Below are 15,811 nucleotides of genomic sequence, written 5' to 3' on the forward strand. Positions count from 1 at the left end.
TTGACACACTGCCTGCACAGAGTTATAAGAACAGAGAAAAAAATGCATGATGATTGCAGCTGGCAGTCTGACGGTGCAAGTCTGACGAAGTTGCCTCTGGTCCGAGCGTGGTGTCTTTAACATGCTGAGTGATGTTGAAGCAGTCTAACAGTAACAAAAATTCTGCAGAAAAGGGGGAGCTGTGAGAGTCAGTATGGACAATCCCCAAGGAGTGTAGAGGGACACAAGGGACAAAGAATAGCTCAGAAATAAAGGTAGTTGAGGCTCTTGGGGATGGTAAACCTGAACTACCTGCAGTTGCATAAACAGCCAATGGTAGTAATAACACCATTAACACAGACTAGTGACCCCAGGATCACAGAATGGCAATGAAGTTTGTTCTGATGATGATATCGTCTTGTTGGTAGAGAACAGCTGGGATACAATGCTCAGTGTACACAAACCTCTCTCGGGAACATAATGCACATAGAAGAGGTGACACATAAGTAGGAAAGATTTCATGATATCAAAGCATTCAGGAGAGAGGATAGGAATTCCAATACTGAATATTTAATAGTTACCTGTCATACTCTAATCATCTTTGACAGACCATAGTAAGCTAATGCAAAGTATCCAAGGATTTTCAATATCCTGGCAAGATAGAAGCATCTTGGTATCTGCACGTTGCATTATGGGAATATAGCTTTTATATTCCTCTGTAGAGTTTTTTATGAGACAAAAGACTGATCGTTAACTAAGCTACATGCCAAATATCACGTGGACACTACTTATGTAGCTAAATAGATCTGACTTGTTGAGGAATGAACTTGAGATCTGGAGAGGTTGACCTTTGATGTCTGGTACCAACGGAGCTAATAGTGATAGATTAGGCGTCTTACGGCACATCCCAAAGAGATCAGGGTGGGAACCTTTAGAGGCTGAGTAAATGCTTGGGCTGCTTGTCTCTTTCCTTGGACCATAATTCCTAAATGATAGTTTTAAGACTTTGTGCTTTGGAGCTAGTCTCAATTGGTCATTTTAGGAACTGCCAGATACTTCAAGAAATACTGTCTTGGCTTGATTTCTCAGATGTTTAGGCTGACTCTTGGTTTAGTTACAGACACCAAGAAATTCTCTGTACACTGTATATTAGCTTTCTAGCTACCATACCATATTTTTCCACTTTGCAAGCATGATGGTAGGGCATATATTGCATTTCATGTTGTTGCATGGAGACAAATTTAACATGGAATCATTAGCTTCCTGGCAGGCAAGATAGCTAATTAACTAGTTACTTGTGTCAGATGTTAGATGGTGTGGTCTGCCCTTAGCTTGTGTGTTGCAGGGCTACTACAGTGAGATAGACAACCATTCACACTCACATTTCACACCAGTTACCAGTTATGTGTATATCGTATATCAATATCCCTGCCAGTTCAGCTCCAGGAATTCTAAAGGCTTGGGAAGTATCACCGAATACCAATTTATTTTCAAAAATTATTTTTCTTATTTTAAAGAATAGTATTTGTTTTTCACTAGTTTTAACACTAGAAAATGGATTACTGGACAAACAGCAGAGACTTTACAATATCGGTCCCTCCTTGTCTCATCAGTTGGCTTTCAGTCTCTCTGAGCAAAGTAATCCAAACTCCCTATCAGAAGTGTCACATCCACTTCCCATCGCTAACTCTGAAAGAATGTGAGCAAATCAAGAGCAACAGCTTTTACTAAAAGGCTTTCAGATGAACCCTTGCTTTGATAAAGAGCAGCAGTGTTCTTGGCGGAATGACACAGAATATCTGAATTATGGTCTAACTCTGTGTTTGCTTAATGTGTGTGTTCCCGCAGGCTGCTGAGATGACGGAGGATGAAGTGGACCCAGACTCCCAGAGCTGGGGAGGCATGAGAGGTGAGAGCGGACATGTATCTTCAGTTCTCATTTAAGTTTTTAAAGGTTTTATCAGCAAAACACTCATATACAGCATAGCACATTACACCCAGTGCAGTCTATAGGTGTCTTTTTTAACCATGCACGGTCATATACCAACCAAGACTACCATACTGGAAGGGGTTAGTAGTATGACAGTTCTCTCACCTTTCTCACCTTACTCATTCTGACCAGGCTACAGCTCAACATCCTCTTTACAGTCTAGGGCTAGCTTAGCATCCGCATGGAAAATACCAAGGTGTCTCTTGGTCTCTGTTGGTATTCTCAGAAAGTCTGTTCAGTAACACGTTTAATATGCTTTCTATCCTCCAAGTTTGGGGAACCACATAAATTATCTGAGTTTTGCTTGAGAAAAACAACCAGCGAGTCATCCTGGCAAATTTATGAAAATTTATTTTCACTGTTTTTGACAGTTAATAACAGCTGAGTGAAGCTGACACTTGCTATTTTAACTTTGAGGACTAATTTAGAAATAAATTCAAAATCTTCTTTCCTGTAAAGAGTGCATTCATTAACTTGTAAATCTGCTTTTGAATACAGCCTGGCTTTGGGAATTTAAAAACGTTTTAAATAAAGGTGTTAAGGAAGTGTCATCTGATTACTAGATGATTCACCTAAAATAGAATTTCGGTGTTGTAGTTGTTCTCTTACATGAGAACAGCATGTAGGTGGATACAGTGGACGTGGGAGCCTATCCCATCCTCCATAGGGCAAGAGGCAGGTCACACCCTGAACAGGGTCTGTTGCAGGGCTAATACAGAGAGCAAGTTAACCAATTAACCTAACCCCACTAAATGCGCGTTATCTGATTGTTTTAAATGCAGTTTTCACGTTGCTAATTCACTGTTGCAAAATCTCACAGGCTCCATCCCCAAAACTGAATGTTTCCTTCTAAAAAATATTAGCCAAGTCTTAAGCTATAAAATGTACACTAAATGGACCATATCATCTTTCTGTGAGTCAGATCAAGGTTATTTTTACAATGCCTAATAACATTACATATATGTTGCGATCAAGCATGCAGAGCCCTGTTGCTTTGGCTCCAGATCAATTACAAGAAGTAAGAGCGAGGAAGGATGATGTCATTTTTCCAGCTCGAAAAATTAGTGCTGTGTGTTTACCAGTGCGTGCGTGTACGGTCTTGGCTGTATCTGAGGCAAAGATTGAGTTGAAAGTATTCCAACCTCATAACAGTCTGTGTGTGTGAGCAGAGCGACCATTTCTAATGCTTTTTGACGCCTTTGAAACCCAATATTTTTGAAGAGATTTGGGTTCGCAAGTGTAATTTATTTTTAAGCTCACTTGTGCTAGTTTTTATAATAGCTCTGAATTCAAATAAAAGATAACTGTTCCACGAGAGTAACTTCTTCTGTCTCTGTCTTTTCCCTCCTCAGAGTACAAGGTAAGAGTTTGCTCCTACTTTGCAAATATACTTTCATATTCTTGGCAGCACTGTTAGGACATTGGATTATAATTGTATTCCCTAATAAATCTCCCACAATGCTTACTTTGTGTTGCCAGGTCTACCCTTATGAAATGCTGGCAGTGACGCATAGAGTGAAAGTGAAGCTTCCCAGAGATGTAGACCGCACCAGACTGGAGGTGAGCTCTAATCTTACTTTCCCCTCTGTTGTTTCCCTCCTTCCATCCGTAGGTCGTTAACAAACCTGAGAAAATATTACAGAATTTTGTCAAGTCAAGAATTTGTGGTTTGGGTTGGAGCTAGGCAGCTCAGCCAAGTGGGATAAAAGTATCAGCAAAAGCTTATAGAAGTGCCATCTTCAATCACTTAAGTGGTGAATAAACAATAAATAAACTATTTTGGGATTTCTCTTAGTATACACATTGTATGCTAAAATACAAAAGGCGCTTAGAAGTGAAGTGAAATGTAACTTACGGTAAATGAAATGTGTGTATTTGCTATCAGGATACATAATTGTATTTATTTACTTCTCTGAAGTCCGAGTCATGATCAATAATTACCTAAATCCTAGCTCCAAACACTCACACTAACCCTCTTTTAGACAACCAAAAACTACTCTTTTGAAAAAAAAAATATGTGTAGATTTTGATGTGTCCATTAGAATGATAGGGATGAAGGTTAGAGGTCTTTATCAGTGATGATATAGACCTCCGAGAGTAAAACTGTTCTCCAAGACAAAGTAAGTAATCGTTGTAATTGACACAGAAGAAAAACTAGTTATACTTTTTCTAAAATAGTAATTTTTTGCTTTTCTCTAAAACATACGGTTAGGGCACATCACCAGTGATGACTTTTAGAAACAGGTTAAGGTCTTGTTTTATATACAGTCTATGTCTGCAGACAGAAAACTGTGAAATAGTGGAATATATGGATATGCCTCTCTTTCTTGATTTTTTTTCACGACATAAACCTATATATTTTTTTATTTTTGGTAACTAAGAAGCAGAACACCACTATAGAGACACATAAAGACTGATGAATTAAACAAATGAATCTTTGAAACAAACATGCCATGCCTGTCATATTACAGCACTCTGCCAAAGCCAGAGCCAGTATGGCTGAGAAAAAGACGAATGACATGCACAGTCTTAGACAGTATATAAACTGACCTTGATTTTGTGGCTGCTGATAGGTTTTAAAATCTGGTGAAAAATCAGAAACCAGAGGAGACAGATCTGCAACATCGGTTTATTAATGTTTAGATTTTTAAAAAGACATCTTCAGCATTTATATATAAATGTAATGGAAGTCTTTATTTATTTGGCCTCTGCAAGAAAATCTTCAAGTTAAAGAAATAATATGCATAGTAGAGTACATCTGGAGATTTTATGAGAAATATAAGTATAATTTGCAGTAGTTTAATTTAATTTGCTGCCAGGTCACAGCAAGTTTAACACACATATATATCCTATAACTATAATAAAGAAATAAAGTGAAATTGGACCTAATGTCCCAGAATAACCAATTTCCTGCTGCTGTTACACAACCCATTTAAAGATTCAAGACTTTCATTAAGTTTGAGCAGCTGACTGAAAAAAAATGAACTGTTTTTGTCTCTAAAAGAACCCATTTTTAAAAAATCCAATTGTGGTTTGTGTTGTGGTGCAGAGCTCATGTTTTGCAGTCCTCGGAAGAGAGGTTTTGTCTAAAAAACATCCTCTGAAACATTTCAGTCTTCAGTAACCCCACTATGAGAGTTCACTGTGAGGCTTTCAGTTAACAGAAATATTGTCCCAAGTGGAGTCTGACCATATTGAGGTTACTGAGGATACTCAGGAGATTCCCTCTGTGGGTGGAAATACCAGACTGGAGTCCTATTGTCAAAAGTGTGTGCAGAAGAGAAACTGTTTGACCTGCGTTTTACCCACCACGGATCTTGATCCTTGACCCCAAACTGTTTTAGGTTTAGCCATACTAATCAGCAGCTAAACCCAGAGAAAAAGTCAATTTTATATGATGGAAACATATAAAAGTGATAGGAAAAAACCAAAGAAAACTATTCTTATGCACGTTTAAACCATACACTGCCTGTAAATAAACTCCAAAGGCAGTAAAATGTGTCTTTTCGGCTAGTCTCTGTTGAAGCTTGGGTTGCTATATTAAGTACCTTTTACTATTATTGTAACCAAGTATTTTATATGTATTTATTTCTGAAAATACAGAGAATCATTGTAAAGAATATTAATGTTCTTTCTTTAACCTCCTAAGACCCGAACTCTTCCACAGCATGCATTTATAATTTCTCTTTGATATTTGGTCTGATTGGGGCCCGATGAATGTAAAAACAAAAAATTACCAGATTTTTTTTTTTTTTTACCTTATTTTTGTTTTTAAGAAAAATAAGAGACACATATGAGGATATTCATTTAAAATGTTGATAAAACAGTAGCAGTACAATGTCCTCGTAAGTGGATATTAGGCCCGTGTAGAGCAAAATTGAGTATTTTAGTCTAAATAACCCAAAATGTTATGTTCACATATGTGGACGCCGGGTCCTAGGAGGTTAAATATATTTAACAAAAATATTGCACATAATTAAAGGCTCAAACTCACATCAATAAGCCTGTTATGATTAGCTTGTAGTCTTAATGAAAAGTAAAAGATGTAAGTACACACCGCATGTAGTTCTTGTGCCACGGAAAAATGTAAATTTAGGAGCACAAACTGAAGTCCAGGCTATATTAAAAATTATAGAAATGCAAGAAAAAAAGAGTTCCAAGTTCTTTGAAATAGTAAATAGATTGATAGTAGCACTTTTCCATTTGGGCACTCAAAGCTAATTTACCCACACATTCATGCAAGTAATTTTTTTTATGCCTAAGCACTCATAACTGAAGAATGCAGACTGGAGGAGCTGGGGGATCAAGCCACTGACCTTCCAAATAGCAGACGACTCACTTCACCTCCTAAGCCAAAGCCAACCCCAAATATGCCTCCAGATATATTTGCTCATGTATTATCTGGATAAACACCGATTACTCTGTTATTTAGCTAGTGTGTGACCCTCTGTAAGGATGCCCGTTAAAGTGTAAACCCGCACAGTTAGGTCCATGTTGGAGTGGCTAGAGCCCAGGAGGTAGGTCAGCCAGTAATTGGAAGGTGTCTGGTTTGATCTCATGCTGCTCCAGTAAAAATGCCAGAGTACCCTTGGCCAGAGATTGTAGTCCTATACACCTCAGAATAATCTGGCTACTTCTATCAGCAGTCATGTCATCAATAAATACTATTTCCTGGTTCCATTGGCAGCTATACATGGCTATGCCATAACCTCCACTGTGTTTGACAGATCACGTGGTATGTTTCAGATCATGAGCTGTTTCTCTCTTTTCTTCATGTTTTCTAAAAACAAAAGTTTTTGCAGCCTCTGTGAGAGGTGGATTTTGGTTTTTCCACCAAAAGATAACTTCCATCTCTTTCATCATAATCATTTCTTTGGACCTCATACTGACATTTCAGCAAAAAGCTACAAAATACAATTCTCATCATAATCTCCAGATTATACGATCTTGTTATACAATTACAAGGAAATAGGCCTCACTTGGCCATTAAACTACTTGCAGTTGTCCAGCTACTTTTGAGCCTCTGGAAATGGGGGAATGTGTATAAAATGGCTGTAATTTTGAAACAGTTGAAGCAAAACTTGTGTTAAAGTTGTCGAATTAAAGCTGAAAGTCTTTGGATTCAACCTCTTTAGCAGAATGCCATTCAGTGATGTCACACCAGGTGTTTTGCTACTGACAGCTAACAGAAAACATGTTGTTTAACATACTGAATGGCATGAGTCATTGGTTTTACAGTTACACACAATAGTATTATCACAGTATGTTGTTGTTGTTATTGGTGGTGGTGGTGATATGAAATGGGGAAGAGTATCCTCCTTTTTCATATCACCAGTGTCATTATCCTGTCAATTTGGCAGGTGAAAAATTTAAGGCACCTGAACATTTTTACCTCGGGGTGAAAACCAAACCTTCTGTTTGCTGATATAAACCAGGTGATTGGCTGTTCCACAGAAATAGCTTTACCTAGCTCTTGATAGTGGGCGATAGTGGCTCAAGAGTTGGGAGTTCGCCTTGCCGGTTCGAGCCCAGCTCGGACAGTCTCGGTCGTTGTGTCCTTGGGCAAGACATTTCACCCGTTGCCTGCTGGTGGTGGTTAGAGGGCCCGGTGGCGCCAGTGTCCGGCAGCCTCGCCTCTGTCAGTGCGCCCCAGGGTGGCTGTGGCTACAATGTAGCTTGCCAGTGGGTGGATGACTGGTTGTGTAAAGCACTTTGGGGTCCTTAGGGTCTAGAAAAGCGCTATACAAATACAGGCCATTTACCGTTTGATCACAAAAAAAAAAAACCCACACCTGCAGTGCAGGAAACATTTTATATTAAAGCTACCTACGCTCTGTTTCTGGGTTTAAATCAATGCCATGCAAGTTTTTGTTACGCTTTTTTTGTGTGTGTTTTTTAGAGAGAACTTAGTGAGTGTTGGCAACATGAGGTTTTAGGATAGGAGTTTTGGTTGGAAGAACTTATAATTCAAATGACTGTATTAAACATCAAGACAGAAGGCAATATTATGCCTGTTTACTGTGTGTGCACAACACAAACATGTCAGGATGTCCATCTATTATATATATATCCAGGCTTAGACATGAAGCTGATACAGATTAATAAAAATTATGCTGGCCAAGATCCAGAGATAATACTGCTTCAGTTAGAAATTAATTTATTGTTCTATTGATTAATCAGTTTGAGCAGCTCAATGGCAGCACATTGCATAGCTTGCACTGCTGTGAAGGCACCCTTAATTCTGAATGATACATGTGTTCAAGCAACACAGGTTACTCTATTTTTTGCAGGAAGTGAAAAAAGGTCATCATGGGAGTCACCCAACAGCCTACACCTATTACAGCATAACTAAGGAAGGATTCAGGGTCACCTGATCCAGCCCTAACTATATGCTTTAGCAAAAAGGAAAGTTTTAAGCCTAATTTTAAAAGTAGAGAGGGTGTCTGTTTACTGGATCCCAACTGGAAGCCAGTTTCACTGAAGAGAGACCTGAAAGCAGAAGACTCTGCGTCCCATTCTACTTTTAGATATCCTATGAACCACTATTCTGCAGTCTGAGAATGAATGATTGATACTATAAGGTCTTTAAGATAAGATGATTATTCTCATTATTCAAGACTTTTTATGTGATGAGAAGGGTTTTAACCTTCTAAGACCCGAACTCTTCCATGGCATGCATTATTAATTTCTCTTTGATATTTGGGCTGATTGGGACCTGATGAATGTAAAAACAAAGAATTTCCAGATTTTTTTTTTTTTTACCTAAATTTTGTTTCTACAAAAAATCAGAGCCACATATGAGGATATTCATTCAAAATGTCGATAGAACAGTAGCAGTAAGTAGTGTAGAGAAAGGTTAAGTATTTTGGTCTAAATAACCTAAAATGTGATGTCCACATATGTGGACGCCAGGTCCTAGGAGGTTAAATACAATTCTGGATTTAACAGGGAGCCAATAAGGAGAAGTCAAAATGGTTAGAATCTGCTTTTTTTCTAGTTCCTGTCAGTACTCTTACTGCAGGATCAACTGAAGGCTTTTCAAGGAGTTTTAGGACATCTTGATATAAATGAATAGAATACACTAGGCTAGAAGTAATATATGCATGAACTAGTTTTTCAGTATCGTTCTGAAAGAAAAAGTTTATAATTTTAGAGAAAGTGTGCAAATGGAAGAAAGCTGATGAAAAACAAATATATGACAACTATTTTGCTGAGTTTAAAGATGTATGATCTTTATGGTAAAAAATAAATAAATAAAAGTACAGTTGTGGTCAATATGTCTGAACATCTTGTCACCCACTCTGCTTCTTTATCATTAAAACGCCAACCACCACCAGTGTTTCCTTTGGTTATAAGGTTCACAAGAAGCTGCTGGTATTACTGTTGTCCACTCTTAATAACAATGTTTTTTCTGCCACAATTTCCTAATCCAGAAACATCTATCTCCAGAGGACTTTCAGCAAGTGTTTGGCATGACCCTGGACCAGTTTGACCGCCTGGCTCTCTGGAAGAAGAACGACATGAAGAAGAAGGCACGCCTTTTTTAGACAGAAAAACAATGCTAAACAAAATCTCAAAAAGTATTGGGAAGAAAACAAAATACAAAAAAAGCCCCATCGGAAATATCTATATATGCACCACCGTGATACTCCTTCTTCCTACTTTCCACCTCTAAAACGCCATGCCTGTGAAGCCACAGAGGAACCCTGCGAGGGCACAGTTTCACAAAGCTGCGGCGGGCATCTATAGCTTTTTGTATGCAGTGTGGTCCAAATGTTTGACTGACAACCTTATGGAGATTGAGGAGCTGTGTTTGCATGGCCTGTGCTGATGCTCCTTGCCTCCTATGTGGTTTTTGCATCGACCCCTGACCCTCCCATATGCCAGTGCTTTCATACTCCATAAAAAAACAACAGCTTTTTCCAATTCTCATGCAGGCCTTCCTCCAGGTTTCTGTGGTTTGGAATGTTTTATGTGCACCTTCTTTTAATCTCAGTATTGACTTGTTTCTGTTTTTGTACAGAGTTTGTTTTCTCTTTGTGAGGTTTTGCCATCTTGTCTCTTTCTACATATCACCTGTTTGCTGCGCTGCCTTTTCTCTCTTGCTGTGTCTGCTCCTTGCAATAGGTTACTGTTACATATTCAAGACAGTTCATTTTTACACCCTTGCCATTACATTAGGACAGTGAGAGACTCTAGACATTCACTGTTCAAGCATGTCAAGGTCAAAGACAGGGATAAAAAAACAAAAAATATGTGATCTTTTACTTCAAAACTGTCAAAACCCACCTCATCATCTTTTGTTTTTGGTTTTCCTTCTTGTTCTATTCAATCAGAGAAGTTGGCTACATAGTTTTGATATGCGTGCTCTGGTACATTTGAATGTGGCTCCATATCTCACGCAAGCCTCTCATAAATCAGCCCAGATAGAGTAGCCAGGGGCTGGATAGCAGCCACAACTCTGAATCACAGTCAGCGAGAGGAAGAAAAGGAGGGGTAGAATACAGAAGGTTTCAGGGTGTACAAACATGTCAAACATGCTGCATTGCTAGGGTGACGTGCACTCACATGAAAAAAACAAACAAATACAATTATTTTTATAAGCTATTTTTGACTTCTGAAAAGGATCATTAAACCAGTCAGGAGGATGCAGCTGAGAGAATCATCTTTTTTCATTTTTTGTTTTGAACAAAATAAATCCTTGCAGACTAAGCTTCACATAACTGCAGCAGACTTAAGCTGAACAAGAGAGGTTTTGTTTGATTTTAAAGTCAATACTCTAACTGTATTATATCTTCTCAGCTAGAGAGTTAACTCTTTGTATGTTTGTTGTTTGAAAGTATTGTTGCGTACAGTAATAAAGCTATACATTCAAGCTTTGCTCGACTTTCTGGACCGTAAATCGATCAACTTGCCAACTAACATACTGTAACATGTATGTAAACATATACTGGATATATATCAGATTTATCTGTCTGCCATGGTGTATAACTCTTAAGGCATGCATGAGGATGGGAAATGGGGTTTGTCAACTGACCTCATATAAGAAATGAATGACAACATTATCATAAATGTGTTTTGAGTGATTGATTCTTTTCTGGTCAAATGAAGTGCCCAGCTCAGCTCTTTACATTAGCTTGTGTTAGGTATTTATTTAATTGCAATACTGGGGAAGGGATTTTATTTTTGAAATCTTGAGTGTTGTGTCAGGGAAGAGTGCTTTTGAAGAGAAACATATCAAATTTTGAGTTTAATCTGAGTGTCAAATGTTGCTCATGTAAGTAACACACTAACTGTTGTCATGCATTGCCATGTCTTCTTTCTAATATTCATCTGCTATTAAAGTGCTTTATCCAAACTACAGAGTCACTATGGTTTTAAGTGCTTACGATTGTGAGATTTTAAAAGCCCTTTTCAAATGGATACCTTCAAGTAAGTGTGTGTGTGTGTGTGTGTGTATGGGACCATTGGTAAACCTACTGCTAGTGCTTAGTATATCAGTCATAATCATTTTTAACAGCAAATATGTTTTAATGTAAAGAAAACTCCTCACTAGTTTTTCACAAAATAGGTTTCTTTTATGTCACAAATGCAAGTGGTTAACATGAAAATATTACAAAATCTTGAAATGTCTGTCTCGTATCTTTCTCGCCCACTGCAACTAATGGTGGAAGATTATTTGGATTATTTCAATCTATTCTAAAATACTCCTTTACAAATACAAGTCTTCATTACTAAAAGTTTTAGTCATCATTTTTAGACACTAATGCAACCGTCTTAATGTTGCTGCTCATGCTGGATGTACTCACGGAATAATACGTCTGTAGTAAATCATTAGTCTATACTGAACCAATGTGTCACATTTACCACAAACAGTGTCCCTGTGGGGCTGTTTCAAGGCCTTTTTTTGAGTGTCTATTCTTTGTTCAATGTGTACTCTCTAGTGTACGTAACAGAAGCAAGACAAAGAACAGCTGACTGCTGTAAAATAAATAAATATAATAATACCAGTCCTCGCTGTCTTTGTTGTAGGTGAAAACTGTACCCCTACCACAAATTCTGGACAAAAACAAAGCCATTTGGAAAATAAATGTGAACAGTTTTTCCGTGAATTTCCAAGACTTGGGAGAGCAATTTAATTAAAAAACAAAACAAAAAACATACATATTCTGATAGAGTTATGTTTATTATTGGGCTCATCACTGACTTGGACATTAGAGGATTAAGGATAACAAGCGAATTAGTAATTTAACGACTGGTAAATGTCATCTATACAAACATTTTCTCTTTTTAATAATTAATAAAAGTAATGCAAAGTCATTTCCAAGATTAAATCAGACTGTTTCTTAAAATGCTCCCTACCCTATTCATATAATAAAGTCACAGAATAGTGACTGGAGAGTCTGCACTGTGAACTTGCAAGGTTGACAGCAACCTCGCCTAAAACATGTAAAGCATTTCCTGTAACAAAAGAAAAACTTCCTGATAAGAGAGCAACAGTAGCTCTTTATCATTTTGAGCCTATCTCTCTACTCTGTTACATATTGCACATGTACCTACGTGTGGTACTGTGTGAGAGTGTGTGTGTTGCAATTGTGATCGCATGTGGGAGCCTGTCTTGGCAGCCTCCCTAGATGCTGCCTAGCCCCTAACTACAAAAAAAAGAAAAGAAGAAAATCTCAGCTGCTGTGGCTCTAGCTGCTGGCGCTGTACACCCAGAGCTCGGCCAGGGGGTCCTCGCTGCAGCGCTCCACCAGGCGAGTGAGTTCCTCCGGACATCGTGGGCCTCTGGCTGTTCCCGCTAACGCCAACCGTTGTCTGGCAGAGGGTCGTCTGTGCCATACATGTCTATGTGTCAGGTCAAGTCTTAGACACCCCTTAGAACATTTCAGGATCCTCCAGGTGTTGGGCCTATTTGCCCTTACCGCACTCCCTGCCAGTGCCTCAAGCCCCCACCCACTGGTGCATTGGTGGTTCCCCCGTGTCCTGTGCTGGATGCTCAGGTGTGTTTGGTATGGATACCAAAATTTGTAGTATCGCACAGCACTACATCAACACTCAGTAACTCTGTAAGTCTACATGGCCTCCCATTCATAGTTGCTTCCACTTTGCAATAATACCACTTTTTGTATTCTCGTAGAACATCGAGGAGGAAAGAAAGAAATTCCCAAACTGCTGGATCTTGTTACAATACCACGGTCAAATTCAACAAGCTCTTTCTAAACTTCTTAGGGTTCATGAATTTATTGTCAAAGAATTGTGGTTTCATTAATATTTAATATCCCTTCTAGTTAAATCCAAACTGGATGTGCAGTGCCTTTAGGGGAGATCCAGAGATCTGTTGCATCAATAAATAATTTCCTTAGAGACTTAATTAGAAAATGAGCTTGTTCTATTTAACATAAACTATCCAGCCAATCACTACAAGTCATTTTCTCCGTCCTTAGTGTTCAGCCTCACATTCAACTCACTATATGCTCTTTCTTTTGTCTTTGCCACTTCTCTCTTTGCTGTATGACTTGCCTTCGAGTACTCCTGTCTACTTTCTCGGACAATCCTACTTTTGCTTTGCTAAGATATTACTTTGAATGCCTGCATTTCTTCATTCCACCATCAAATTTTCTTGTCTTCTTTTTTCTGTTCAGAGGATTTTCTTTCTTGACAGTTTCCCTCACCATTTCTGCTGTACTTTTCCAGTCATTTGGCAATTCTTCCACCTTGACACTTTTTACTCAGCTCCTCCCTGAACTCTGTGCAACATCTTTCCTTCAACTTCAACCATTTAATCGCTGCCTTCACTCTCCTCCTCTTCTTGACTTTGAAAGTCATGCTACAGATTAACTTCCAGTGCGCTCTAGCTACATTCTCCCCTTTGATTTCCAACTATAAACTCACAAATCCATCTGATGCTCTCTTCGACTCCACAAACCTATTCACATGTTCTTCTTTCAAGATGAATCCTACTCTATTTCTCTTCCTATCTACACCATGACGTAAGGCAAAGGAACGTAGTTAAAGCTATGACTGTAAAAAAAAGACTATACAAGGTAAATAACTATAAATATTGTCTCTTTTTCTTACGTTTAAAAAAAGAATATTATAGAATTATTTTCCCCTTTAAAACTTGTCTCATTTCCAGAAATGGACCTGAGAGGTGATGATGAATAAAAAACTGTCAGAAACACAAGCTTTATAAAATACATGGTATTGTTTTGCTAAAGGTTGAATAATTTTCCTAAACGTATTTTTTGTTTTTGAGATGAAGTCTCACAGAGTTAAATACTTTCTAGTTATTTATCTATGTTTTAAGATTAAACATTAACTGAGCCCTATAGTTTCATAGTTTGTGTGGGCAAAGAGCAGCAGATTTTTTTTTAGGTGTGCTTTGGTGCTCCAGTGCGTTGCGACTGTATATGCCAAACAGCTTTCACTTGCTTTCACACACTGGCTACACAACACGCTCTACAATGGGTCCTCCGGGCCCACATGGCCACGAGACCCGCCTCCCGCGATACAGCCTACGATTGGACGGCGCTCCTATCACTCACTTCCTGTCAGAACAGGGTGGAGGAGACGGAGAGGGGGTGCTTGACGGGTGCACCCGCCCTTCCTTTATTGTGACCGGCTGGAGAGGAGTTATCCATGTTGTCCGTTGTAACATGGATAAGGAGAAAAACGACAAAGGTAAGCCGCTGTCTGGATTCAAACGACCTCTGGTCGTAGACTTTATTTAACAAGTTGCTCGCAGTTCGTCTGGGTGTGTTGCTGAATTCATTCAAAAAATTGATGGAAGCTGTGTGCTGGGCTTTATTTACTGCCTACATTTTTAAATAACGGTTTAATGACACTAAATTCCTATTGGTTCGTTTGTGATATTTACTGTCCCCAACTCTCTGTAGTTGTACCTTTGAGTAGTCTTTTGGTGTCTGTGTGTGTGTGTGATACTGTGTAGTGACTACGCTGTCTTCAGTTGCATCTACTCTGATATTTTCATTTCATTTTCCTATTTAGACATTTTAGTGTATTTTCTTTAAAGTATTTTTTTTTACATGTTTTGTATTATTGGTAAATATTAAAGGACATTAGAATAAAGCTACAAAGGGCCATGTGGTAACACGGACGAAGACAGGAAAAGGAGGAGGCAGGGAGAAAGAGGTGTGATTAATTGGTAGACCTTGGGTGTGTGATGCCTGTGTTTGGATACTGCAGGCTGCTCTCAGCATCAGCAGCCCTGCAGGAGGAGGAGGAGGAGGAAGGAGGGGGTGAAGAGGGGACCAGCTGGGAGCATGGATCTCTTTAGCTTTCCCAGCTGTGACTTCCAGACAAGTGGTCGTCATTGAAATGAAAAGAGCAAAGAGAGGCCAGTTAACAGACTGATTCATTAAATTAAGACTTCTCAATCTCAACATGAAAAAAACGCATCGTTTAAGGCAACGTTACTGTTTTTTAATCCACTTTTGATCGATTAGAATGATATATCCAAAGAAAAAAAGTTTATGTTTATCAATGTTTTTATGGTTATATGCCATCTAGAATCCGAACATATCAGAGGTGATTTCCATATTTGTTTAAAATTTTGAACACTTTTGTTTCAAGAGGGTTAAGACATTTTGCTAGTGTTGCCTCGTGTCTTAAAGAGAGGCACAGGCATCAGCTGATCTGGGAACCCCCACCCGGATGCAGTTATTCAAATACAACAGAACAATTAGACAGATGAAACATGAGATGAAGAATAATTAGGGTGGAACAATTAATAGGATTAAAAAAGTCAGCTTGCACCGGAGATGACTTCTAATAAAAATGATCCCTTTAGTCACCTTTGAAAATGTTGAAATTGTAGTG

At 38.6% G+C, this 15,811-nt stretch overlaps 2 protein-coding genes across 15 annotated transcripts in view; both read left to right on the forward strand.

Moving 5' to 3' along the window:
* Positions 1-11,327, forward strand: part of ablim2 (actin binding LIM protein family, member 2) — a 92,696-nt gene extending 81,369 nt beyond the window's left edge. For 10 of the 11 annotated variants that reach the window (XM_085155424.1, XM_085155425.1, XM_085155423.1 and 7 more), the window contains one exon: positions 1,828-3,426. In XM_085155424.1, coding sequence (XP_085011550.1) covers positions 1,828-1,923 — 96 coding nt within the window. In that variant the 3' untranslated portion in view covers positions 1,924-3,426. Of the gene's footprint in view, positions 1-1,827; positions 3,427-3,448; positions 3,530-9,402 lie in introns of those variants that run through there. The other variant, XM_085155434.1, reaches the window with a different exon arrangement.
* Positions 11,328-14,522: 3,195 nt separating this feature from the next.
* afap1 (actin filament associated protein 1) overlaps positions 14,523-15,811 on the forward strand; it is a 91,188-nt gene continuing 89,899 nt past the window's right edge. For 2 of the 4 annotated variants that reach the window (XM_085155417.1, XM_085155419.1), the window contains exon 1: positions 14,523-14,653. In XM_085155417.1, the coding sequence (XP_085011543.1) occupies positions 14,629-14,653 (25 nt within the window). In that variant the 5' untranslated portion in view covers positions 14,523-14,628. The remainder of the gene's footprint in view (positions 14,654-15,811) is intronic. The other 2 variants (XM_085155421.1, XM_085155422.1) reach the window with 1 other exon arrangement.

Source organism: Neolamprologus multifasciatus, chromosome 3 (assembly GCF_963576455.1).
Source record: "Neolamprologus multifasciatus chromosome 3, fNeoMul1.2, whole genome shotgun sequence".
In the NCBI taxonomy this organism is placed as follows: domain Eukaryota; kingdom Metazoa; phylum Chordata; class Actinopteri; order Cichliformes; family Cichlidae; genus Neolamprologus; species Neolamprologus multifasciatus.